The sequence below is a fragment of the Lichenostomus cassidix genome, chromosome 1 (assembly GCF_008360975.1).
Source record: "Lichenostomus cassidix isolate B80296 chromosome 1, HeHo_3.0, whole genome shotgun sequence".
In the NCBI taxonomy this organism is placed as follows: Eukaryota; Metazoa; Chordata; class Aves; order Passeriformes; family Meliphagidae; genus Lichenostomus; species Lichenostomus cassidix.
This window is the reverse complement of record NC_139479.1, coordinates 10,246,847-10,274,232: the sequence shown is the minus strand read 5'-3', so window position 1 is coordinate 10,274,232 and position 27,386 is coordinate 10,246,847. Positions and strand designations below refer to the sequence as shown.

Genomic DNA, 27,386 nt, shown 5'->3' with positions numbered 1-27,386 from the left:
TCCATCACCAAAAGGTAGCTCAAAGACAGCATTATGACACAGCAGAGTGGAGTCTGGGTATCAAAGCCTACACATTTCCTAGATAAGGGAGAAGTGTGATCAGCCTCTCTGATGGGAATACACACTTCCCAAAGCACCAAACAGGGTTTTCATAACATTAGGCCTGGTGGCAAGGAGACTGTCAAGTGTTGACTGAGTCAATGTGGTCTGATGATCCTGTCAGGGATGAGGCAGGAAGCATGGGGCTGGCTAACCCCAAAAGCCTGGGGAGCACGGGAGGTTCTCAGCTTCCACAGGGGAGAAAAACCCAAACCAGGGAGAGCTGAGGCACTGAGGTGCTGCCCACAGAGGGTTTGGGCAGTGGCAGCAGGGTAAGGATTGCTGGGCACATGTGCTGGGTGAGGGCTGAACCTCCACAAAAACTCCTGCACCTTTTATAACATAATTGCGTGCTTTATTGATATACACAGTAAAGCAGTATATAATACAATAGTAAGGCATATATTTGGTGAAATTTGGTATGTTGTGAAAAAATGCAGTAAAACAGAAGTTTATAAAAATAATTAGTAAATGTTACAGTGTTGGTGTTAAAACACAATATATTATGATATCCAAGTAATAAACCAGTACTGAGTAACGATGAAATAACATGCCATATGGTATTTATGTATTCAACTACACTGATTATGTTTTACAGTTTAATACTTTGTCATTATAAGGAATATGAAATAATTCCCAAATTATGCTTAAAAAAGCAGCAATAAAGCTTTCAACTTTTTAAATACTTTTTGACAGACTCACTCCAAAACTAAGATCTAGAAAGTAAAACAAACAAAACAAAACCCTGATGAAAACAATCGTGCAATCTGTTTTTTCCTCCATAATTTTTCTGAAGAGAAGGTTTAACGTATAAGGGGGGGTGGGGAAAGAAGAAACCCATCTCTTTCTCAAACTGCAATTTAAACCTTCTGATAAAAAAGGCCATGAGAAATAGTGAGGGTTCCTATTGTAATCAAGTGTTAAAAAAGCTCTTTATTAGGAAAGCAGAGGTTTGGGGGGATTGTACTTGTTTTTGTAAATGATTTACGTTGTCATTACTTAAACAATGAGACCTGGTCACACAATGGACACGTGGTGATGATGTAACATTGTCATACGTAATTGTCAGGAACACCACAAAACCAAAGTGAGGTAGAAATAGCATGACTAGCCATGTTCAATGTTAACTAGCATTCAAAATAAAATCTTTCCCAAGTTTAATTACACTTCATACAAGAAGAGGTAACAGATTTTTTACTCTTGCAATATAAAGTCAGATGGTTGTGTTTCTATGTATTTTAAGGTAAAATAAAAAGCTGGTTAAGAAAATGAAGTGGTAAAGCTTTTGCTGACAGCACCTCATACCCAAACCTCTCTCTCACGAGCTGCAGTCAAGCTGGCTAATCTATTTCTCTATCAGCTCCTCTCTTTCTCACGTTATTGTTAATTGTGCAGGGTTACTTGTACAGAGAAATGGGGGAGGAGAAAGGAGCAGGGCCTTTGTTTTGGTGATAAATATTCTTGGAGCAGTGTGACTACCTTCACCTGATCACCATTTGAGGCAAGAACAGCAGTAACTCTTGCACAGCCTTTCCCAGAGGTGGCTTGGCTGCTGCAGCAGGCTGAGACACCTGCAGTGGAGAGCTCTGGGTTCCTCCTGCAGAGCTCGAGGAGCTTGGTGCTCATCACCAGCCCTGGAGCTGCACAGTGCTCTGTGGTAACCTGCTGGTGCTTCGGGTCAGAAGCTGAGCCCACAGGGGGCTGGGAGCATCTCCCTCTCTTCTCTCCTCTGCAGCAAAGGTGACACAGGTGGTGGCAGAGGGGATGAGCTGTCCCCAGCCCTGCTGAGCCACCAAGCCCCAGGGTTCAAGCCATAAGGCAATGTCTACATTCCTTTACTAATAGTATCCAGGAATTTAGTCAGCAGAGGAAACACTGGCACACAGGATGGTCATTAAATTCTTTTCTTTCCTTCCTTCTTATTTTTCCTTTTTTTTTAATTAATTTTTTTTTGCAGGCTCTGTCATGTAATGTGCTCTTTCATTTAATTATTGCAAACTAGCTGTGTAATTGCTAGTTGCTGTCCAAAACCAGGACAGTAAGTCATGTAATTCTTAATTTTATTGGAAAGATACAGCATAACTACCTTCATTGGAAGTTCAGTTTTTTTGGTTATTTTTTCTAAGCCAGCCCTAGTCAGACAAAACCAGTGAGAAATGTAAGGTGGCCGTTTTGGTGTCACTGCAGGAAATACTTATTTTTTTTTTCTTTTTGATAGGCAAGGAAAAGAACTCAGGACATGAATCTCTCTGATGCAGTTACAGAGCTGAAATGAAACTAAACGAATGCACTGCCTCAGTATATTTTTTTGTGGTTTTTTTTAAGGGGGTTTCTATAAACAATTATTTTTATAAAGCACACTTTAGTTTACAATCTTTCATTATAACTGTTATAAATTTTTTTTTAAACAACCCAAAATGCGTTCCATATAAAGAAATGGCAAGTTATTTAGCTATCAAGATTTTACATGTAGTTTTCTTATAATTTTTGTACAATTGCATAGACGTGTAAAACCTGCCATTGTTAACAAAACAGTAACAGACTTAGGAAACTACTGAAATCTACAGTATAGTACCACTACCCTTCACAAAAATATAGATTTGTTTTCTTGTAAACTCTTACAGTCTAATCCTCTTTGTAGTATGAATATTATAAAAACCATGCGGAACGCCTGAAGTTGTAAAACACATCTTGCTAGTCTAACACCTTGTCGTCAGTCATCACGGTCACTAAGGTTTCCATCGCTCTTCCCAGGTCGTCTGCCATGTGGAAAAGGCTCCCTACATTGTGGCCTGAAAAAGAAAGTCAGAGAGGAAATTAAGCAAAGAGGAAGTGGCAGCATGTTGGTAGGGAAACTTTACAGATCCATCGCTCTCTGTGCGCTGCTCGCTGCCATCCCCAGAGGAAACTTCCAGGAGTCTCCTGGATGAGTCCAACAGGTTGTCATTAATAAAAGTTATTAATGCAAGTGTGCAGAACACTTTAACAGCAATACTGGCTTGAATGGCTATGGGAAACCATGCTGTCAATAAGCCATCAGCCCCCCGTGGTGATGAAGCTTCATCATGATCAATGTTCACCAAAAGCAACAATCAAGTCCACTGACATCACAGAAAAGCTTCTGACTGATGCTGCAAGTGTTTGAGCATTCAGTGTTCTACCAAGGAGAAAAAGAGAAACAAACAGATCAGGAGTAATTAACTAAATCATTAAAGCCAAGAGGTCCCAGCAGGATACCTGCAAAGATAGATATAACGATGACCAAACTAAGCAGCTCAGTTCATTCAATAATTTTAAAAATATCCTTTCTTTTTTGGACAGCAGTCCAGCAGAAACAAAGATACCACAATTATCAGCTAACTACCATGCAGTGGTGCATTTCTCCTAACCCATAAGCACTCTGAAGTCTTAAAATGGTATAACCACAACCTCCCACACAGAAGTAATGAATAAACACAGGGTACAATTCTGGAGATGAAACCTGCAACTTCTCATGCTCATGTCACCAGTGCAGCTAATGGTGATAGGCATAAGAAATGGTACCATCTTCAATTGGAGACCAAACAGACTTGAGGATGGGGAGACTGAATTGCCAAAACCTGCCATTTTAGCTCCTCTCTTACAAGCCCTGTGTGAGATTTGCAGACCTCTATGACTGTCTCAAATACCTTCTGGCACCTCAAATGACAGAGACATCACGGTTTAAACAGCTGAACCTTATCTGGAGTCTCCCTCCTAAAAAGATATGACTGAAGAGGGAAAATGACCGAGATCTAGGCATCCTACAAGATGAGCATCCAAACCAAGGACTGAGTGTTGCAAGGACAAGGAGGAATGAGCAGACAGAAGGTCTTAAAACAAGCAGAAGGAAATTATACTCCACACAGCACATAACTGTATTACTGAACTCATCGCCACAGGCTGATGTTGAGGCCAAACACATAAATGAGTTAAAGAGGAGTTAGAAAATAATTGCTGAAGGAAGATTTATTTAGATGCAAAGAAGTGCATGTGACCTCCAGCTCAAGAAGACTCCATGCTGCAGAGTGCCAGCAACTGAACATTTGTAACAGGTGAAGTATTACTTAATAAAATTGTAAGTCACCCTGGCCTGAGGGGGTTTGATTTACTCTCTGGGAGCACTTGTGATAGAATATTTGTCTGGAAAAACACAGGAAGTGCAATGCCATCTGCCCACAACTCTGGTTCTCAGAAATGCTTTGCTTTAGTCTGGATGCTGAGTCCTCACCATGGTCCTTGAGAAAGGAGCACCCAGATGAATGAAGGACATGAGCAGGGTATCAAGGACGTACCTTTCATGCAGTCCCTACCTGTAATATGCTGGAGCCTGACTGTTACCATTGTACACCTACAGGAATGAACCTTCCCTGTGGGAAAAATCAGGACTCACTGTGCTCTTCCCAATGCTCATAATTTGTGGTACTTACACACTACTGACCTTTCTACAGTAAGAGTCTGGAGTGACCTTAGCTCAGCAGCTTTCATGGAACAGAAAAAAATTATCTTAGAACTATTCAGAGAACCACAGGACACTTTAGATTGGAAGGGATCTTAAGAACCTTCAAGTTCTAACCTCTCTGCCATGGGCAGGGATGCCACTCACTATCCCAGGTTGCTCAGAGCTCCATCCAAACCAGCCTCGAACACTTCCAGGGATGGGGCATCCACAACTTCTCTGGGCAACCTGTGCCAGTGCCTCACCACCCTCTGAGTAAAGAATTACTTCCTAACATCCGATCTAAACCTCCTCTTTTTCAGTTTAAAACCATTGCCCCTTGTCCTGTCACTATGTGCTCACATAAAAGTCCCTCTCCCTCACTCTTATAACCCCCTTAAGGTACTGGAAGGTCTTCCCAAAGCCTTCTTTTCTCCAGGATGAACAACCTCAGGAGCTTTTTTCTTCTGGAGAACTACTACCACCTTCTACATTCACCTACTAGTTTTTTAAAGCTGTTAGATTTTTTTTTCCTAAATTCAGCATTCATTACACACAACTAGGCTGGATCTAAATGAGAACTATTCAAGAAACTGCCCATTCGGCAGTGAGCTGTGCTGTGACACAGCTTGCCAGATAGCAATACAAAAAAATACTTGGTTTTGGTATCTGGTGACAGTTTGCTAACTGCACTAATGTGCAAAGAAACAGATGCATCAATCAGCAATTTCATCCATAAATCACAAATGTGTAGCCATCCTATTCATCTGAAGCAAAACCTTGTAATCTGCTCATCAGCATGACAAGTAACTGCGTATGAAAGATTCCTGCCAAGTTTTGGTCAAAACACAGTATATTTTACAGTAAATGTGTCCTACCACATTTATTTTAGAGGTAAGTGATAATCTCTGTCACTGGCATAATGCAGACTGAGATCAATTCAGCAATTTACACAATCACAAGTGAAAATCTGACGAAGCCATATGAAATCAAGAATACATGGGAGATGCTTGTGCAAACAGAAGCACTGGGCTGCTCTACTTACCTGAAACTCTGACACAGTTTTATGGGAATAACCCTGGAATAACCAGAGTGATGCTGTGCCTGGGTAGCCACCCATGAGAGGCTGCCTGTGGGGGTCATAGCCTGTCTTTCAGATTTTTTGTGATCTGATTTTTCTAGAAAACTCCAGGACTCTTCAGGATTTCAACACTGCTCATGCCCAGGAAGACTGAGCACCCTTTTGTGGGCTTAGAACAACCCAAACTCCTAAGCTGCATCCTCAGAAATTAATACTATTTTGTTCTGTCATAAAAAGGGCAAGGTCTAGAAAGAATAGTTTCAACGAAAAACACAGACAAAAACTTTCAGACATATGCCACAGGTATAAACTGTTACATTTGCAGGCAATTAGAAGTCCTTAAGGATCCACAAATCCCATGGAACTTTTTAATACCTAAAAATTACAGAAATGTCTGATAGTATTTTTTTTCTTTCTCTTCTAATTAATACCATGGTTTTGAAACAACCATGCTTCCAATCTGATCTCCCTCCTCAAAAGCTGCACAGATGCAAGCTGCAGTGATTGAGGAGATACAGCTCCCTCTCCCCCACGACATCCCCACTCTCTCCAGCACAGGTCTTAATTTCCTCTGCATAAAAACTGAACAATCGTGTGTTCTCCAGAGCTGTCTGGGTTTAGAGCTCAGAGCAGGACCATAAAGCACTGCTGACTGCAGTTTGTGTTGACAGCTGGACTGTAAATGCAGCAGCAGGGGGACCTTGGTGTCTGGGACAGCTTTGGGATGGCAGGACAGGCCAGAGGAGCAGGGGGTGGCTGTGCTCCAGCCACACAAGTGGTGGACTCTCAGCTGGGTGTCACTGCACTGCCAGCAGCATTTTTGCCTTTCTTGGATGAAAGTAACAGCCAGGTCAACCTAGACTGCAAAGAGCTGAGAACAAAAGACATGATGATTTCCTGGTACTGTTTGTGCAATGAGTGCACCCCTTTCTGTAATGTCTGTACCTAAATTAGTGCTCAAGTTCACTGCTTCCATAGGGCTCTGCTGCTTCCATGGAATGCTGCTCACTTGCCCTCTCTAGTTCTGAAATGTAGGACACTGGAATTTTTAATTAAGAAGCAAATGAGAGAAATACTGTCCTAGAAGCACTTTAAAAAATACAGATCAGAACTTTCCATTATCATTCGTATTTCTAAAGTAACGTCATCAAAGAAGGCATTAATTCCATTCTTTTTTTTTTTTTTTTTAATGAAGCTGAAAAAGTCTTCTCCATGCTTGAGGCACTGAAAGGTTGAAAAATGCTGTTGTACAAGAAAAAAACTAGCACACACTTTGAAATGCAGCAATAAAGCTCAAAATGGACATGGACAGTATTAACTTCAACTTACAAAATCCACAGCTGCCATTTGCTTGGAAAGCAGAAGACACCTATTTCTGCAGACACTAACTACATCACTTCTGGTCACATAGAGAATGATGTGTTTCACACCTGCTGAATTTGCTTTAGAGACTCTGATGGAATTAAGGCCCATGGGTGTGGGCACAGGAACAGAATACCAATCTTATTCTACAGCTTGTCAGAGAAATAACTGTGGAGCATTCAGACTTGAAAGAGTGAATAGAAAGTAAATTGAGAAATCCCTACACAATGCAGGGCCTTCTCTAGCAGAAGAGATTTCTAACCCTTTCCTGACTGAGTCATGCCACAAAATCCATGGGATTACACACAAAGACAATACCTAATGTGAGTAATGGGGTCAAAACCTGGCCAGGTGGGTTCTACACCACATGATCTGCCTTTGCACAAATAGACTCACACCTAAAACAAAAGTTGTTCTATATCTTAGCTCATACACTTCATAAGCAGGTGGACAATTGCATTTTATATTCAGCTCTGCAAGTTACCAAGGCTCCTCTGAAATCACCAGCAAACATAAATTCAGCCAGAGAGTGATTCATTGAAATCAACTTTTTAGGGTTAGGCTGCCAGAATCTGATCAGGTAGAACTTGCCAGTATTTCTTTGTTTTGTTTTGTAAATTACTTGTATCAAGTATGCTCTCTGCAGAAGAAGATTTTTTTGAGTAATATGCATAAATATGAATGAGCATAGTGGAAATCAATGACTTGTTTTGCTGAAAGAGAGAACAATTCTCAGAGTGTATGAGCTGAGAACAAGCAGGGCTGAATGTGAAGCATTTTCCATAAAATTTCTGGACTGGTACAGTCTGCTGATGCCATTTCAAGCACCCTTTTTTGATCCATATGAGAGGACCTGCCATTTGAGGACAGACTTAAATCTCCACTGAAGATCTCATCCCTTGGAGCAGCTAAACCTGTCCCAGCACCAGTGCAGAGAACCTCTGTATTTCAAGGCACCACATCAGGACAAATCCTGGCTTTGCCAGGATAGCCTGGCAGTGCCTGGGGGTTCCCAGCAGCTCTGCTAAGAACCCCAGAGCCCTGTGTGTCCATGAGCTCTCTCTCTGCACCAGCAGAGCTTTGCAAACCGCGTTACCCTTCAATTCCTGCCTCATCCACACCGACCGTCTTCTGTGAGGAAAAGGTCATTTCACAGCTACTGCAGCTGCACTCAGGCAGACTCTGAATATTTTATCTTTAATAATAATTTTCACTAGGAATTCATCTTTCAAACGCTGTATATGGTTGGCGAATGAAGAGAGGCTTCACAGAGGAAAAATCAAGGCTCTCTGGAAATGCTTTCAAAGGAGCTGTGACAACACAGTGCAAAACGTTTTCCCCCATTAATGAGCAGCGACACACCAATTCCAAAACCTATTTTGCATCAAACCAACCATGTCCGAAGTGCACAGTGAAAACCACGGCCCATTTGCATTGCTGAACACAACACTGTGGAGCTGGTGAATGTTAGTAGCATTCTTCATTCTGCAATAGTACATCAGGAAATTAAAACACCTGAATCTCTTATACCTCTCAACTCTCACTGTTCTAAGGAAATATAAAAGAACTATTTAATCACTGGAGATGATGGTTGGTGTGTTGGCACGTGTGTGTAAATACAGCTGTGAGTTTGTAAGCAGAACAGCAAGAGACCCAAGTCTCCCTGTTGTGCTTACACACAAGAGCAACAGAACACAAGTCAATGACTGCAGCATATTTACTGACAACATTTATCATTCAGAGGCTTAATTTCAATGTATTATTTTCTCCTCCCCATTTTCCACCTGATTTTCCACCTCTGGGAGGATGTAAGAAAATGCAGATCCCTGAGCTGACATTGTTTCCACTGAAAGTTGAGAGGTACACCACTGTTACAGCACACATGGGGAATGCACTCAGCAAAACCAAACAAAACCCAAAGCAAAATAAAACCACCCCCACCCTTCACCAAACCCAAGCAACCCCGTGCTGTGTCGCACGCATGCTGGGCACAGAAAGCAAGCTGTGACAAACAGAAGCCATGGCAGTGAGCCTGCGTCTCACTAACCTCTCTCACTGGCTTTCCAGGGGCATTTCTTCCTTTAGGAACAGAGAGAGGAAGTGAAATAAATATCAGAAAGAAAGGGAAAAAAACCACACATGAATATATATTTTATACTGTAAGAGACACTTCAATTTCCATTTAGAAATCTAATATTAAAAAAATGCATTTCTGCTTAAACAAAGACCGAATGTGCAGGGAAATCCACTGATGATTCTGAGCTGATTTACTCAACAACAGTTCTGTAACCTGTGGCTTGGTTTAACATCTGAAAAACACTTGAGAAAACTACTAGCACCAACTTACACACCTTTCACTAAGAATAAGGACAGCAGAAAACATCTGAACTCACTTTCTGAGCATCCTAATTTCCACAATTTGAGTACTTCTCGCAATCAGTGTAAGTGGTAAAAATGCTTTCCCCCAACATAAAATTAATTTATCCAGACACTTTACATTGTATTATGGCCTTCACACATTGAGGTATGCATTGACATCCATGCTTAGGTGTACACACATATTTCACACCTAGAGAAGTACACTGGAATGCAACATGCTCACATTCAGGATAAATATATTTCAAAATACGTTTGCAACATGCTGACCTGCAAGCATGATAAAACTGAGGGGGCAGAGGGAGAAACAGAGAAAAAAAAGTTCAAGTAAAAAGGGAAAAAAGAGAAAGTATCTCATCATGTTCAAATACTACCAAAATGGAGTCAGTAATGGGTTTAGCTGAAAAGAAGTTCCTAACAAGCCTTCACAGAAGCCACACTTTGATCATGCTGATTTTTCTCCAACACTTCTCATAGCGTATTTGTTTTTAAAAAAGGAAAGCCAGGTGTTAGTCAACAGCAGAAACACTGCCCTGCCCTCCCTCCCACCACACAGCCACTAACAATCAGATGCTCGCTGTCTCCAGAAGCAGTGTCCCACTGTCACTGTCACACTGCTGCCAGCACTGGCATGGCCAGGCTTGCAGTACTAGGTGAGAAAGTCACTGCAGCAGATGCCATTCAAGAAAGAGGATGATCTTTGCCCCAGAGCTGCTGTAAACGATGTAATTTTAAATGATGTATGGGACATCAGGGAGAGAGACAGACACATACAGAGAACACAGCAGTCAGCATAACAGTAACCTAATTGCTGCCGAGTTTTGCTCTATGGCAGCCTGCAGGAGAAGGGAAGAGAGGCAATAAACAGCTTTATGGGTATTTTACAAGTTGCAGAACAAGGGCCAAGAGCAGAGCAAGGCTGAGCAGAGGCAGTACAGGAGAGGAGGAGAGGGCAGAGGGAGGAATGGCATCACTGACCAGCATGGGCTTGAGCCATGGCTCCCACAAACTCCAGGCAATGGAAAGGGCTGGGGCAGCCTCTAAGACCTGGACAGCCAAGGCCACCATTTACTGAACAGAGCAAGTTTTAGTCCCTTCCTGCCCCTCTCCGTCTCCCCAGCTGCACACTTCCTATTAGAAGTAATAACAATAGGTTTGACAACAACATGCTGTACATGTGGGTTTTTATTCTGCTCCTAAGCGAAACCTTGACTGCAGTGGTGTCTGTACCAGGAGAGGTGTCACTTCAGTTCTAAGGACTCCACCCCCAGGCCTGCCTAACCTTCTAGGACTTACACGTGTGTCTACACAGCCTGAGACCTCCTCTGGCACTTTTATCAGGAGTCACAAATTCCCTAAAACATGCCTTCCAAAAAGGGAGATGAGAATCTCTCACCAATATAAATCACATAACACAAAAACCTTGGAAAGGAAGATACAAAATCTATTGCAGCCTTTGGTCATTTTCTGAGGAAGAGCCCCAGGGTTTAGGTCAGCAGGTGGTCAACTTAAGGACTCCAGGAACTGCAGCATTGTACAGCCTGGTTTGAAGGAGCCCTGGGGCAGGAATGGGACCCAGCAAGAGACTAGCTTGGGTCCACAGTTTAGCTTGGGTCAAGAAGAGGAAAGGAACTGTCTACAAGCAAAATATGGAGGTCTTAAGAAATGCTTGTTAAGAACAAGCACCTACAACTGCAGCTACTCTGTTTAATTTAAATCTACATGAGACAGGCTGGATTTGTTTGAAAATGAATGCATTTGAAGGTAACTGGGGTAGCTCAGCACCACACAAAACAGCTGGTGAAGACAGTCTGTGGTGAGTAATCAGCCCTAGAATTTGTTAAATGCAATGAAGATCCATGCTACTACAGCAACAGCTAATTTCTTCTGGAGGAAGATTAAAAAGGGTTTAATGGATTTTACGTTATTTTCTTCTTTGCATATGAATGAATGCATGTTTCTAAGTTTTAAGGCAAGGAGTATGATTTGGCATAAATTGCAGAGGAAGAAGATTGTCTGTATTGCTGCAGTTCTGAAAATTTGTGTTCTGTAAGGCATCAAAATACTGATACGCAATCCGTGGGTGCCTAATTATCTATTATTCCCACTCAAATCAACATTTCCTGCCCTTACATAATAGAAGAGTTTTTTGGTTTGGTTTTTTTTTTTTTTTTGAAAGCTATATGGCATTGTATCACAGGCAAAGGTATACAGCAAGTGACCACAGCAAACCTGACAGCAGAGGCACCAAAAAAAACCTGCATGCCAGAGTCTTTCAAAACAGAAAGCACAAAGCAACTACTGCACTGCCCCTCTCACTGAGCTCAGGAAAGGGACAGGCTGCACAGAAAGGAGATCTTGATCTGCACACAGGCTTTTTTCTCAAAACAAAAAAAAAATTCCTTGACGTTTTGTTAATATCGTTACCATATTCTCAGTTTACATCAGAACTGGGCATTATAAAACAGGGAAAACTTAGTCCTCCCCACCACTATCCCATCTGCAGAGAAGCTCAGGCAGATCAATTTTGTTGTGCCAAAGGGGAGCAGTAAGGGATCTCAGTCACCTGGGCTCTCTGTGGTGGCATGCAGGACCACAGCAGAGAAGGTGACACAATCCAGGAGACACTACAGCATCTCAACTGGAAGAGTATTTCCAGAATACCCCACAGTTCAGTATCTCCAGGGCACTCTTCCACTGTCTCAGTAAAGTGTGAAAAGAGAAGCCTGCATCATAAGATTTTTTGCTGTCAGAATAAGAGAAACTGAATTATTTGCAGTGTTGTATGTTGTTAGTTCCAGTTAGGACATTAGTCCCATTCATGACAGAGCCTGGCTGATGCACAAGTGAGAGGAGAAAATGTCACTGGTGCATTTTAATGTGACTGAGATAAAAATAAAACTCCTAAAAACTACAAAAGGGTGATATTCTTAGTGACTCTGAGGTCTTGTAATTTCACTGCACCACACCACAAATGTGTTAAGCAATACTATGCAAAATTGTGAGGAGCAGTCTCCATCCAAATGTTTTCACATTATGTCACAGCCTCTTAGCTCTTTCAAGCCATCACAGTCTCATTTCTAACCAGTTTTGGCTGCCACTTCTTCATTATCTCCCAGCAGGGGCCCAGCATTGCAAATTTGTGAAGCTCTCACCAGCTTCAGTTAGTTCAAGAACTTCTGCCCCTAAATTCCTCTCGGAGCTTCACTCACAGAAAGAATTTGCCATGAAACCATAACTGCAAAACTCAGCCTGGTCCACCTCGAGATCCACCTGAAGTGGTGCAACTTGTTCATCCTCAGTGCTGCAGGAGAGATGAATTTGGCTTTGAAAATACTGGCCTGCCAATCTTACTTTCTAACTGTGAACCAATTCCCTAGAGATTTAGTAGTTTGGGCACAAATAAGGTGTGAAAATGTTTTCCTCTGAGGCCCGTTATTGAGCAGGGTCAAATAAACCACTGAGGTGGCATTTAATGGTAGATTTCCACTAAATGTCAGACCTCTGGCTTTGACATCTGTTTTGAGTTAGCACAGCAGCTGTTTGAAGCAGCTGCAGCAGTTGTGAATTTGCTGGGAGCAGCAAAGTAAAAGAGGAGTGGATGGGAAACCTTTTAGATTAAAAGGAAAGAAAAATTCCTTAAGGACAGCAATCATCAGGTATTCAGCAGAATTTGTCTCTCCAGAAATGAAACAGCTTTCGGCACCAACAGCCAGCTGTGCAAGGAGCAGGGAAGTCCTGATCTCCTTAGGAAATGCCAAGAACTGCATAAAAAAGGTTAAACTGAAGAAACAAACAACTGAAAAACGCTATAAAAGGTATAAGGTACACAAGTTATTGCATCTGAGGTCTGCAGGTCTATGACCCAATCTGTTTTACACTTGCTTCTCTAAAGTACATTCAAAATTCTATGAAGCCTTGATGCCCTTTTTGAAGCAACTTGCTGCAGCAAAAGCTTGAAAAATATAATAATCATTAGTAATCTATCTTCAGGTGAGTGACAATTACTACTGCATTTTACTGCTTTGTTTTAGAAGTCCAAAATAAGAGCCACTACTTGCTTTAGTAAACTATTTCCCAACCTGAGCAAGTCTTACACTTCAGGTGCTTTTGACAATATTTAAGCTAAATATGTCTGCGATGCTCAACTACACATCTGTGCACCCAAGCACAGAAACTCAGTTCTTTTCTCTCTTCACTGCTTGTTCAGCTCAGAACTCTTCTCACAATGAAAGCCTCCAAAGTTCAGTTTGCTTTTGTCATATTGTTCTGGACACCTCCAAGTTGTTGTTATTCTAATGGCAGTAGGACACCCAGAATTATGTCCCTGATTCAAAAGGCCTGCCACTCCTTATGCTGTGACATGCTGAGACTTAGCTTGAAATTTAACGTTTTTTTTTTACAGGCCACAAAGAAAACGTATTTCATAGAATCATAAGGCTGGAAAGGACTTTCACGATCATTGAGTCCAACTGTTAACCCAGCACTGCCAAGCCTCCCATAAACCAAGTCCCCAGGTGTCACACCTGCATGCCTTTGAAATACTTCCATGGTTGTTGACTCAAACACTTCCCTGGGCAGCCTGTTCCAAAGCTTGACCAGCCTTTTCCTGAAGAAATTTTCCCTAATATCCAGTCTAAACCTCTTCTGACACAACTTAAGGCCATTTTGCCCTGTCCTACTGCTTGATACTTGTGAGAACAGGCCAACCCCCACCTTGCTTCAACCTCCTTCTGGGGAGTTGCAGAGTGTTAAGTTCTCCCCTAAGCCTCCTTTTCTCCAGAGCAAACAACCCCAGCTCCCTCAGCTCTTGTATCACAACCAATTTCTGAATGGCAGACTGGGATGACTGTGTTTCTGGTATCTGACAATTTTTTAATTCTACTAAGTAAGAATCAATATAAGAAAATGTATTGCTTATAGATCTGTGCTATTGCTTGTTTGGGTTTATTCACTTGCACTACGCCTGACTCTTTACACTCTGCCCTCTTGTCAGGCTGCTTTGCCAAACTGCTCTCACCCTTCTGCAACTGCACTTTGATCTTCTGTTATAGATTAGAGATCTGAGATACAGATTTGCATTTCTCTACAGCAAAAAGATTCCTGATTCAGTAGTTTGTTGAGACCAAACAACTCTGCTTCCTTTCCTTCCCCCTGCAGTCTTGAAAATTTTACATCAGATCCCTGATGCCTGTGGAATCTGACAGACCACAGCATCTTTCATGGCACAGTGAAAATCTACACGAGGCTGCAGCAGGTCAGATGTTGGATGTAAGCTTTGTGTATGCAGGTGTTAGTTGAATATAACTGAATTGTTAAATTGGGAATAGAAGAAAATTTCAGTAACAGAAGTTTATATGAAGTCTCAGTAGCCTTTATCAACCAAAGAATGGAACTCCATTTGCCCTGTCTGTTGGACAAACTGTTTCTTACAGAGAGCCTGACCATTCCTACACCTCAGTCAAAAGGAATTACACTAACCTGGCATTCATGCAAATAAATCAAAAGATATATGAAGAACAGAGAAACCTAATTGAGGTCCTAATCTCTTTAGCCGAAACCTGGTACAATTCCCAAAAAACAGAACCAGTTTCTCTCCCAGCTGGGCTAATCTTTTAGTGTAGCACAAGAAAGGGGAAGAGGCAGATTCTGGCTCAGCCTGGCAGTGCCTTGGCCAAGTGCTGAAGGAAAAGTCCTGTGGGAAGCTTGGCTCTGCCTGCTGGGCTCTGCCTGCTGGGCTCTGCCTGTTCCTGGCTGCTGCACCAGGAGCTCCTGTCATGGCCTGGCTGAGGGGCACTCCTGTCAAAGGCTGTGTCCCCTCCTCACTCACTGCCCTCCACCCAGATAGACAGTATTTTTGTTCTCCATGGCTGCTAGTCAAACAGGGAAGTAGATAAACTCCAATACCTCCTGCGGATGCTTGTGATCATCTACTACATTTTCAACACAGTTACTGAATGGAGAAACAAAATTAGGGAATATATTCTTTCTCTCTAGCTAAATGACCACATTTTGCATCATGAGAATGAAAATCTGAAGCTACAGCTTAGTTTACAAAATTAAAATATTATCTGATCTTATCAATTTCACTTTTTTTTCCTACTACATTTTGTATTCTCTCAGATTGGTTCATGAAGCTTTGTATTTTTCACTAAGATAAAAAACCCTTTCCCATTGTCAGTGAGCAGAAGGTTATGTTTAACAGAGTGACCTCTACCTACTTATTCTACACAGGAAACGAACCACTCTATTTCAAATATCTCATTAAATTTTGTTTCATAAATTGCTCCCATTTCACTGAAAACTAAGCTTGTTTTTAAAAGAAACACTGCCAGTGTCATCAGCTATGACTATAAATTAGTATCACATTTGGTGAGTATTTTTACACATGGGATATCTACATCTAGACACATGTGACAATGCAAGATCTATGTACAACATATTTGCACAAATGATGATCACTGATAAAACACTGTCATAATCTTGTGTACACAGCAACTTTAAAAATCAGTCAATTTTTATCTACATAGCAATATTAGAAAGATTTTTCATTTGTTGTCTCTCATAATAATTACCTAGGCAAAATGAAGGTTGGACATATGACTTTTTGGCATAATGTTGAGGTGGAGCTTAGTGCAGTTTACAATTCATTATATTAGACTTTATTCAATGATATATTTCTAAATCCATCTTTTGATCTGTAGCATGAGATCTTATACAGTTTATATTGATTTTTTCCCCACTGCTCACAGATGATGTCTGGTGAGAGCTGAACTTGCTTCGAAACCAAAGGATGGAGAAAACTGAACTCCACTGAAAGTTTAGTACAATGGTTAATGCATTTACCTCCTAAAGAAGCAGCCCTGGGTGATGTGTGAAACCTGTGCAAGGGCCCTGCAGGCAGTCCATGCCCCCTGAAATCCACTTATCATGCTGGCAATACCAAGACTTTCTCTTGCCAAGAGGTTCATGTCCAAGCCTCCTTGCACAGCAACAGCCAATATCCCAAACTTCCCATCTCCTGCTAGGGAACCTAAGCCATTTTTCTTGGCAGCAGAGTATTTTCTTCTGGGCTCAGAAAAGAACTTAAATGAAAAAAAGGCTGAACAAGTAAATCCCAGTAATACAAATGCTTATTTTTAGCAAACAACAGGAATGAGCAAAATGGAAACACTGAAAGAACTGCTGTGGCTGTATGAACAAGTGCAGCCTATGCTGCACAAACAAGCATCCCACTTGTTTTTCCTCCATCCCTCTCGACCCGAGGGCTACATGGCTGAGAACTTTGGCTTAGAACTTTAATAATATTTCAAAACACATTCTTGGAGAAAGATGAGGCAGAAAAAAATGCGCTAAGACATGTACTAAAAAATAAATCATCAAGGGGATCAAACAAAAAGGAGGAAAGCTGTGAGAAAAGGAACATGGCAAAAGGGAAGCAAAGAAAATGCTTGGGGAAGAAAGAGTCTCACAAAGATGTTGTTTCATCCACATAGCTAGCAAGGGCTACCTGTGGAGGTAGCTTAAGGTAAGGAGGAACAGGCTGCTTCTCCACTCTAAACAAGACAGGTTTCTCTACAGCTATTGTTAAAATGAAAACAAAGAGCAGCAAAAAATCCTGATACCAAAACACAACCCCCTGAAAACATCAAGGAACAGAGAGCACTTTTATCTTCTTCCCTCTCTTCTGCCACAGGCAGCAGCGCTCACCTCTGGAGCTGGGGAAGGAGTTGTTCAGCTGCTCCATCACTTCCTCCAAACCTGTGCTTGTGTCCTGGGGAGGGCTGAGCAGCTCATCCTCGCCTGCAAAGCAAATCCACACCACTGCATGAGAGCCTGTGCTGAAGTTTGTATTGCTCAACTCCTCCTCCAAGCTCAGACTGTTCACTCAGACACATTTTCTGCTTAGTACACAATAAAAATTCCAAAGGTGAATTTTGTTGACTGTTACTGTTCCTTTTCTTTGTAAGGATCTAAGTGCAATTAAATGATGAACTTGAGACAATTAACACTATTTTAATTAGTAAAAAGGGCTTTAAGAAATAATCCACTCTTGTAAAAGAAGTAGGGTAAAATGTCTGCTAGGAACATCTAGTTCCACAAATGACACTCGTCGTTTCAGCCTCTCTTATTCTATTAATGGAAAAAGAAATTGCTGTTGTGAGTGCTGCTGTTGAGCAGCTTTCTAATAGTGCTGGGTTCATGTTGGCACTGCTTTGCCTAGCTGTGCAAATCAGTAGAAACCCAGATTCTCATCTGCATCAGTATTAATATTTCTGACAGTTTAATTGCATCAGATTGGCACTCCAAGAACACTCAATTGTACTGTAAAAGGGTTTAGCAGCAGTTTAATAAAGCGAAATACATTTCTCCCACTGAATAATTTCCATAACCTGATTATAGAGCAGCAGCTTAATGGGAAATTCAATACATTTTCTTTTTACTGGATTTTTTTTGCTCACAGTTTCATATAACTAAAATCCATATGTTGTTTTTAATGCAGATCCTAGCCTCCAATATAAATAAAGCACCTGAAAAAAAATACACCTAAAAGATATATTTGGAGTGAAATTCTCATTTTTTACTGGATGCCTTTAATCTCTACTAAAACACAAAAGCAATTCTGCCTGCTCTAACAACTGAGCTACATACTTATTTTGGAAATGACTTAATGACCCTTTATTCTAACATGTCTTGCCCTATTCAACTTGAGTAGGAAACTGATTTTCTGTTAACATTTACATTCTTTAAACATTGAGGTGCTCCAGGCTAGTGAAAAACCTAGAAAAAGGGATCTTAAAGGAGCACTTCAGGGCTACCTATATTTAAGCCAGGAGTTTAACAAGACTTATTTCTGACCAGGAGTGATTTCTCCCACTCCAGCACAAGAAGTGGGATAGAGTGTCTGCAAGAAGCACTTAATTAATATAAATTACGTTCTTTGTGTTAGCTTATTTTATTCCATTAATGGTCTAAAAATAGTCACTGAGGCTGCTTGCACAGTTTCAGCTTTCAAGTGGTGCTGGGTTCACACAAATCAACTCACACCGTGAGTTACTTTTGCATCAGGGGTTGCACTGACAGAGGTGTCCTAGCAAAAGCAATGTCCTTGCAGCCTTTAATGAATGTCAAGGTGAAAACTCACTTGCTGCTTCTACCCAGGCTGAGGATTTTATCAGCCTGAAGAAAGCCTCCTGGCCCTAAAGATCAGAATAAGAGGGCAGTGATTCTGCTGTCCTGGTCAAGAACTGAAGACAGGTATCGATTTCCAAATGTCCTTGTAAGTGGTGATACAAATTGAACTGTGTTGACCCTCAAAATGCTGCATTTTTTATTTTAAATGCATGATTTTTATGTTTTATTCATTTGGATTCTTTTTTCTGAGCATTTTCTTCTAAATGACAAAATAAGGCATCAGCCAAGAAACCTGACAAAAGTAAAGATGCCTTCAGACCTCAATCTCCTCTCTTTACCCAAAAGAGCCTTCCCCATTTCTGTTTCTACAGAAGGTTTGGAGAGCTGAGCAAGTCTCCAATATTCTGGTGGTAGCTGAACAAATCGAAGTTCAGCAACAGTCTCCTGCCTCACACACCTCAGGGAACCTCCTCTGCTGCTGCACTGCTGGGGGAGAAAGGTGAAGGATAACGATTTTCCCACTGGGACTTTAGGAGAAGAAAAGCAGAACCTTTCCACTTGCCCAGGTTAAGTTAACAAGGAGTAAGTTCTCCTATTTGTAAATCAGGGTGTGAGTGGGTCACTGCTTCACCAGAACACTGCTGGTGCAACACCTTTCACAGTAATTTCTCCTCGGGAAAGCAGAGAGACAGTAGTGCAGTGGGTCTACACTCAAAATAAAAACAACTAAAGTCTAGTTTTAAAGAGAAAAACATATAAAAGCGACCACTACATTACCTCATTGCCTGAGACACCTAGAGGTCCTCAGTATTTTCTCAAAAATTATGGCTCCCTCATTTCTGGGCACATGGTTGCTGCATGGGAGCATTATTTACAGCACCACTCTGGTTCCCTTCACAATTCAAGAGTATTTCAGGCTGTGCTTCAGAAAGCTCTGAGCCTAGCAAGCAGAGCTTTCTGGTGTGAAAGGAGACTTGACAAACTGAATTAGTTGCGGTTTGTTAGCTTGGTTAGTAATTCTTTTTATAAGCTCCACTCCCTGCTGCCAACAGTGTGGCTTTGCTGAGTCTCAGTGTGATTCTACTGATAACAACATCTCACTGTCCTCCCACATATTGGCTCAATTGAACCAATCAAATAAAATCAAGACACGTCTAAATATTTGCTTTAAAAAGTTTTAGCAGTTTACATTACTCTATCATGTTAACCAATTAATTCCAGTTTTACGAGGTAAATGGGAGTAATTTTATATTGAGTCAAATAAAAATAAGTATTGTATTTTGTCCCACTAAAGGATGAAAAATGAAACTACAAGACTTCTAATAAGATGGCTGGGAAATGCAGTCTTCCTATCTTATCTTGTGTATTTGAATTAATGTATTTTAGGTCCTGAAATTCATGAAATTTCTTCAGAAAGCTGATGCAAATACACCACTAATACATTTTATCTACTCTGTGTATGGCATACATAACAAAATATTTCCCCGGTGGTAATACGATTACTGAAAGGTCCATTTTTACTTTTGCCATAAATTCCTGTTACCTGTGAATGTACTTTCACCCCCAGGATTTCAACTTAAGCATTCCTAAAGGTACAATTTATTTCACTTTTTTTACTGCAGTGCATACAGAACCCATCCTGTTTGAAACTGTCACAGGCTGACACTATTGCTTAAACTTGGAATGGAAGGAAAAGACCCCCAAAAGCTGCATTTCCCACCACAACAACACTTCAGACACAGCAGAATGTCCCCTCCCATTCAATTTCTCACTGTCATCGACACTTTCACTAACAGCAGTGGAAAGAAAAGCTCTCAATTATGCCTCTCACTAATATACATAAAATAAATTTCTGTGTATGAAGTTGAATATTATCATCAGACTTGAAACATTATCTTGTTGAAGCAATATAAGTGCATTTGCTTAAAGATGCTGCAAAGATTGATTGCATTTTTACTAGCAGAAAATCCTTGCCACTTGGTAATAAATACTTACTAATTATATGACAGACAGGAAATTAGGAAAGTGCCACAGGGCAGTTACTAAAAGCACCAAAATAATACTTCCAGCCTCCAGCTACAGAATATTATTGCTTAACCTTACTCTACAACTCTTATGATGTTCATTATCACATCTGATGTGATACTTAGAAAAGCCACTAGATGAGCACTGCCTGAGTGACAGCTCCATCCTACTGATTGAGCCACAACATATTAAAAATAAGATCACATCATTTAACATGGGGATGACTAATCATACATTTAGTCTCTTAGCCATAATTAATATTATGTACATTTAAATCAATCATGTCATGCTCAATAACTGAAAGTCAGTTTGAATAGAATAGTTAGCTTTTCAGTGGCATTTGTTTTCAGAAGTCAAGCCCTGGCTGAGCTTTGGGCTTAATTTCAAAATATCCAAGCTACTGGGTGCATCATGATCAAAAGTAAAGCCTGAATCATAATGAAGATGCAAAATGTAAACAGCCAGATGACATCGAAGACCATTGTAAATGTCTACTTAATTTCATTTGAACTAAACAGAAAAATGTTTTCTGTCTTTAAGGATTCTTTTCCTGGAAAATGGGACATAAAAATTTTTTGTGACAATCCAAGCTTCGTTATCTTACCCATGGTTTCTGAAGTCTGGCTGCCAACTACACGAAGAAGCATTGGCTGACTGCTGCCTGACCTCTGCAAAGAGGTAGAAGGAGATGACAGTGTTGTACCATTCACCTTGGCATCTGCCTGTGGCTGAAATTCAAGAGAAAAGTAAGGCGTTGCTATTAGCAGCTCACTACTTTATATCTCTGTAATTTTTATTTGTTCCATGATACACACAGTTTTCAATCTGTTTTTAAGTAAACTCATCCATGCAACCAATGCATTTTAATTCTGAATGAAACAAGGAAAAAGACTAAATAAGAATACCGAAACCTGACTTCACATTCTCACTTGCAGCCTGTAGAACAATTTAGTACTTTTCCCTGACTCGCCTCTACAGATATGATTTCTTGGAATGTTCCTGTTGCTGGTAACACTTCACACCCTGTTTGGAAAATGACTCTTTAGAGACCTAGAAGAAATGCCTGAGGACTCACCTGCTCCAGCAGCTGCCTCAGCCTGTGCAGCTGTGATTCCAGCTGTTTGTTGTGATCCTCCAGGATCTGCATCCTGGCCTCCAGGCGGCCCTTGTGCTGGCGAAGCAGCTTGGCTTCTGCAATGAGCTCAGCATCCCGCGGGCTCTGCGGAGAAACCGGCATCATCTCCGGGGGGGACGGCAGTGGGGACAGACCTTTGTGGTCATGCTGCTGCTTCAGGCGGTCGTACTCTGCCTGCAGGTTCCTGGTGGGAAGTGACAAGGGGAAAAAGCTTTATGGCCCCTGCACAGGGCAGTGACAAGGCACCTCCTCTCATGTAGTGTTGATGTGTCTCACTTTTCAGGGCTCACCTGCACCACCTGCCTTTCTTTCTGCTGAATCCACACTCCTGTGGGTTTACTCCTTGCAGACCGACATGGATCTGGTATTAGAGGGAACTGTGATTCAAGTTGCATAAAGGCTCTTGGCATCACCAGAACTCACAGCTGATTCCCTCCCAGGGCACCTGATGCAGGAGGCTCCAGACACTCTCCTGAAGGCCAGGTATGGTCCGGCCTGGGCTCAACCCTCCCTTGGCTTCCTGAGCTTTATGCATCCCAGCACAAGTGGGACTGCTGGTTCCCTTCCACACATGGCCACACCTGAGGAGCCCTTAGTGCTAAAGGAGGACTTGGAGTGATCCAAGCACCTCACAAACATTCAACCAAAGCAGGTGCCACCTGGTTGGCTTATCTGTTTTACAGATGAGAAACCTCAGAGAGGCAGCCACACAAAGTCAGAGCAAAACACAGAACTCAACTACTGGAAGTCAGGTCACATCACTCTTCTCTCTTTGTATCTGCAAAAGCATTTCCAGCCTAGGGCTAAAATTATCAACTTAAGATGAGAAGAAGACAAGGTAGTGACCCAGTCTGTTAAACTGAACTGCACTGACTTTTGGGGCTATAATTTCCATCTTCATTGTCCTGCCTAGAGTGCTGCTGTCTACTATAACTTGACGGCACTGCTAAGCTTGCTCTTTTATTCCATAAAACTCCAATTTTACTCCAGTAAAACACTCCATAGATTAATATGATCTATAGTGCTCCACATGAGAAAAAATATACTGAGCAGGGAAAGCACTGAAGGTAAGAAACAGAAACCTTGTTAGAGATAACAGTCCAAAACTGCAAAAATAGTAACTTGTAGAAAACTTCATAGGTAAGCGAGGCCTAACAAACTGCACTGGGGTTTTGTTGCTATGATGTTCCTTTACAGCTTCCCAGAGGGGGAAAACCGGCTCGATGCTCTGGCAACTGCTTACTCATCACAAGCAGTGACCCAGATTTTACTTTTTCCAGCTTGCTCTTATTTGAGGTTGTGAGAACAGACACCTTTTGCCAGTTCTGCCTGCAAACCACAACACGCTCTGACAGTTTGGTCTGGAAGCTTAACAGCACCTCGGAAACCTCCCAAAGAACACACTTCTGAAAGTACATTATTGTGACCAGAACAAGAACTAAAGCAGGATGCATCATTTCACATGGGTGAGAAAGCAATGCCAAGGACAAAGACAAGCAACTGGCTGTTCTTCAAAGGTCCCTGTGCTCCTCCCTCAGCAGCTGAATGATGGACACATCCTAACCTGGGACTGTGACACTCCCCACAACACAATCCCTAAGGGACGTCTGACCTACATGATATATCCCTCCTCTGCAGAAGTTTTAAATTATTAAAACAAAAGACTGATCTTTCTTAACTTCAGGCTGTTCCAAAATTCAAGATTTCTTTATTCAAAACCCACACAAAGAAGGACAACGACCGAGAGGGTTTTTTCAAATGCATTTTTTTTTTTTAGTGAAATATAGTTTCAAGTTTATGAAAATTATCTAGAAAAAAAGGGCTATCTATACTGGGTATAGATGTAGTCATGTAATTTATGCCTTCTGCATGACTTAATGTCTTTGGGTACTTCCAGCTGAACAAACTGGTGAATACTTAATAAAAATATGAAAGGGACTAGTAATGAACATGACAACAGTAATACACACAGTATTATTGCTGACTAAAATGTACACAGGAATAATCATTAAGCTTGCTTCTCACAGAGTCCATCAACAAGTGGCTATCACTACCCCATGAGGAATTTCCCAGATGTACAATACAGGCAATACTCTAACAACAGCAGACTCAAAAGTCTGAAGTGCTGTAAAGGAAAAGATAAAACATCACCCTAAGGGAAACTAAATAAATGCACTTGGTCATACTTACAACATAATCAGATACCCTGCCACAAAGGAATCTGCTATTGCCTGTATCAATACAGAAAAGTCCTTCCAGTAACTATGGTATTGAAATACAAGTAAAGACCAGAGAGTAATTCAGATAAAAATCCTTTCACGTCTGATAAAAAATAATTAAAAAATCTTTTTGAAAGCGTGAAGGAAAAAAAAAAAACTAATGTAAAAGATACTGTGTATTTCCCAACTAGAGGTATGTCCGGATTTGGGAGTTCTGTAATTAAATAATATTGTTGGAACAAAGGAATGTCATTTTGATGGAAGCACGTGGATTTGCCCAGTGCACCTGTATTACTGAGTTTTCCAGCTGCACCTTTTTGGTCCAGCTACACAGTCCTTAGTCCAGAGAACTGAGATTCATCATAGCTTCAGAGCCTTAAGAGTGATGTGCAGTGCACACAAACAATATCATAATAACTGGGATCTACACATACAGCAATGAAGAGATGTATTAACACAATGGAAAAAAGCTGAAAATTAAAAAAGAAGGAAAAGAATTTCAAACCTGCTGTAAGATTATCCTAAGAGAGAACAAATGGCTCTTATTCCTCCCTCTGGAAAAGTTTTAAGCTGTGTGGTGAAAAAGTCTGCTCTGAGCCAGGCACCCAAGGCACTGCCCACAGCCCTCAGCGTCCTGAGGAGAGGCACTGTCTGACACTTTCAGCAAAAAATGGGAGATAAGAGAAAGGGGAGACAAAAACATGCTCCTCTCTAACTGAATGCAACTGAGCAAGCATGGGCAGTACTTGGAAACCTCACCTTCCTCCACCACAGCTCAGGCTGGGTGACTTTTGACATCTGGCTGTCACCAAGAAAGAAACAGTGCTGCGGCACCTACTCATCACTGGGAAAATGAACCCTTCTTCAGTAAGAGAATATTAAGAAATACCCCATATATTCAATTTACAATGCTTGCAACTCTTTGAGGCATTTGTGAAGAAAAGCAACATAGGAAGCATGCAGTGTAACCTTGATTTATGCAACTGTGAAGAGCTGAGTAGTAAAGCATGCATGAATTATTAATCACATCTATCACTGGCAGCATTAATTGCCTGGTGACAGAAATCCTAGTGGACCCTGTTTGCTGAGTAGTCCTCTCAAAGGCAATTGAGAATTTCTTAATTCATGTTATTTCTCATCTCCCTACAGAAAATCAGTGGTCTGAAGAAACAGACAAAGCTGGTAAGTGAACCACCTACCCCTGTCCCTCACTAGAGTGACAGTGTTTACTCATGGAGCTTCACACTCAGAAGATCCAGTTCCCCTTCTTCAATGCCAAAACAAATACCTAAAGGAGCCACAGCATGTTTAGAAATGCATCACTTGCTTGCTGTTGGCAACTGTACAGAAGGAACTTATGTGAGGAGGTCATTCATCAGTCTTTAGATCTGAAGGAACACCACAGCCAGACTGAAACAGGGCAGCTTTGAGATTCAGAGTGTCAGTGCCTCTCTGGTGGCACACAGCCCACTGCGCTCCCACTGCAAGTCAGGAAAGGCAAAGGAATGGCAAAGAGCTCTGTCTGGAGGTCTCATTTACTTAGTTCTTGTTACAGGACAGCTAAGAGCTGGGAGGAAGAGCAGAGAACATGAGAGAAGTCTTCCTCTTACGTCAGACACCTTGATTCAACTAAAATATTAGGAAACATTCACTTTCTTGACTCATTAAACTAGTAGGAAAGTATTTTAATTATTTGCAAAAGGTTTTGACTCTGTCACTGCAGAATCACATACTTTCTATTTAATGCCACTACAGTACATCCTGGTCAGTATTACCTACCCTATTGCATAAACCTGTGTAATGTACTGCTTTAGATGGACAACAAAAACTTGTCTTCTCTCTCTCTGAAATGCATTCACTCTTGAGGAAATTGTTTTTGAGAAGGTTTTGTAATTGGATTTCTTTTTTTATTTTGTAATACCATAATAATGCCTTCCACAGCAAGATTGCTTTTTGTCTATTGAATACAGAAACGGTCTTATCACAATATTCCATGTGATGCAAAACTCAGCATAAGCCTGAAGACCTAAAACTCAAATAAAACATTTTCAGCCATTGAAAATATTCTCTAAAATGCTCACATTTTAACAAATATAAATTATTTAGCAGTCAAATCTTAGCCATACATTATTTAAGGAAGTCATACTTAGAAGCTACAGAAGCACCAAGGTCTTAAAATGCTAGCAGATAAATAATGAATATCTAACAAGAGGTCCTTGGAACTGACAAAACCCCAGTCAGAATGATGTCACAGCTAGGATAGTTTGTAAGTTAGAGAATGCATTTCAGAAGAATTCAAAATAGGCAACAGAGTTTTTCGAACTGTCCAAAAGCAAAACCTCAGAATTACAATTTCAAAGAGTCTTTTTCATTTAAATAACAAGTCAAGATGGAAGTATTTGGAGGCCAGAAACTGCAGCTGAAACCCAAATGGAGGTCAGAATTCAATAAACAGCTCAAGAGAGACAAAGCAAAAGAGAAAAGGGCTTTTTTGAAAAGCAGGAAACTGTGGAGAGCAGAAGAGAAAGAGAAATGACAATGAGGTGCTCCCAATATCACAGCACTGCTTCTTCTTGGTAGTTGTGGCTGCTTTCCTGGCAGCTGCTGAGAAGTGACTGCATGTCCTCACTCTTACTATAAAAGTGCACAAGGTACAGCAGAGAGAGCCAGACCTGAGTTATCAAAAGGTATCACAAATGTATGCAACAGGAGTTATGTCAACATGGGCAGGAAAGGACGATTTGTGCACCACATCCAGCTCAGCACCGGCAAGGAGATGCACCCTGGGAACAAAGGAATGTCTTCATCCTGAGGCAGTAACAAAAGTTTAAATGGAGGGCATTTTAGGATCTGCATGGGAAGGAAGATGTGTTCACCAACTGGAACCAGCTTCACACAAGGAATTAGGCGTCAAGTTGCTGATTACCTTTGGCAACAGCCAAAAAGGGTTTGCACAAACTTGACGGAGGAGAACGACAAGAAGATAGAAATCTAAAGGGACAAGACTGTTTTTAGAAGTAGGTAAGTTATATGAATGGCTCCTGACTGACCTTGTCTGAATAGCTTATTTTTCTAAACAGGAGTCAAATGTTTCATCCATAAAATCATGGTTATCTGGCTGTGACAAGCAACCAGGACAACATGAACTTGTTCACTTTTCAGCAGCTACCTTACATTTAACATGCAAGTTATTTACAGCAGTTTGCAGAGACAAAAGTCATGATTTTGTCATAATCAATGAAAATCAGAGGAGTGTGACCTCCATGCTGAGACAGAGCTCTCTGTCCCTGCTGTGTCTAGACCCAAAGCATGCACAAAAGGTGAGGCTGCCTCTGGTGGCATCCCATCCATAACTGTGCCTCTGGTAGTACAAATGAAAAAAACAAGCTTACAGTCTACAGCTCTAGTTTAATCCAGGACTGGCAAACTTCAAACCAGGTATTTCTAAGGTGTAATTCCTGCCAGACATCTTTTACCATCCCTCATCAGTAATTGCTA

At 41.2% G+C, this 27,386-nt stretch overlaps 1 protein-coding gene across 9 annotated transcripts in view; it reads right to left on the bottom strand.

The window, feature by feature from the left end:
- Positions 1 to 432: 432 nt before the first annotated feature.
- DMD (dystrophin) overlaps positions 433 to 27,386 on the bottom strand; it is a 1,152,080-nt gene continuing 1,125,126 nt past the window's right edge. For 7 of the 9 annotated variants that reach the window (XM_085049820.1, XM_085049818.1, XM_085049822.1 and 4 more), the window contains 4 exons: positions 21,610 to 21,853; positions 21,139 to 21,262; positions 17,085 to 17,177; positions 433 to 2,891 (listed from right to left, as the gene is read on the bottom strand). In XM_085049820.1, coding sequence (XP_084905946.1) covers positions 2,794 to 2,891; positions 17,085 to 17,177; positions 21,139 to 21,262; positions 21,610 to 21,853 — 559 coding nt within the window. In that variant the 3' untranslated portion in view covers positions 433 to 2,793. Of the gene's footprint in view, positions 2,892 to 9,045; positions 9,078 to 17,084; positions 17,178 to 21,138; positions 21,263 to 21,609; positions 21,854 to 27,386 lie in introns of all 9 variants that reach the window. The other 2 variants (XM_085049835.1, XM_085049846.1) reach the window with 1 other exon arrangement.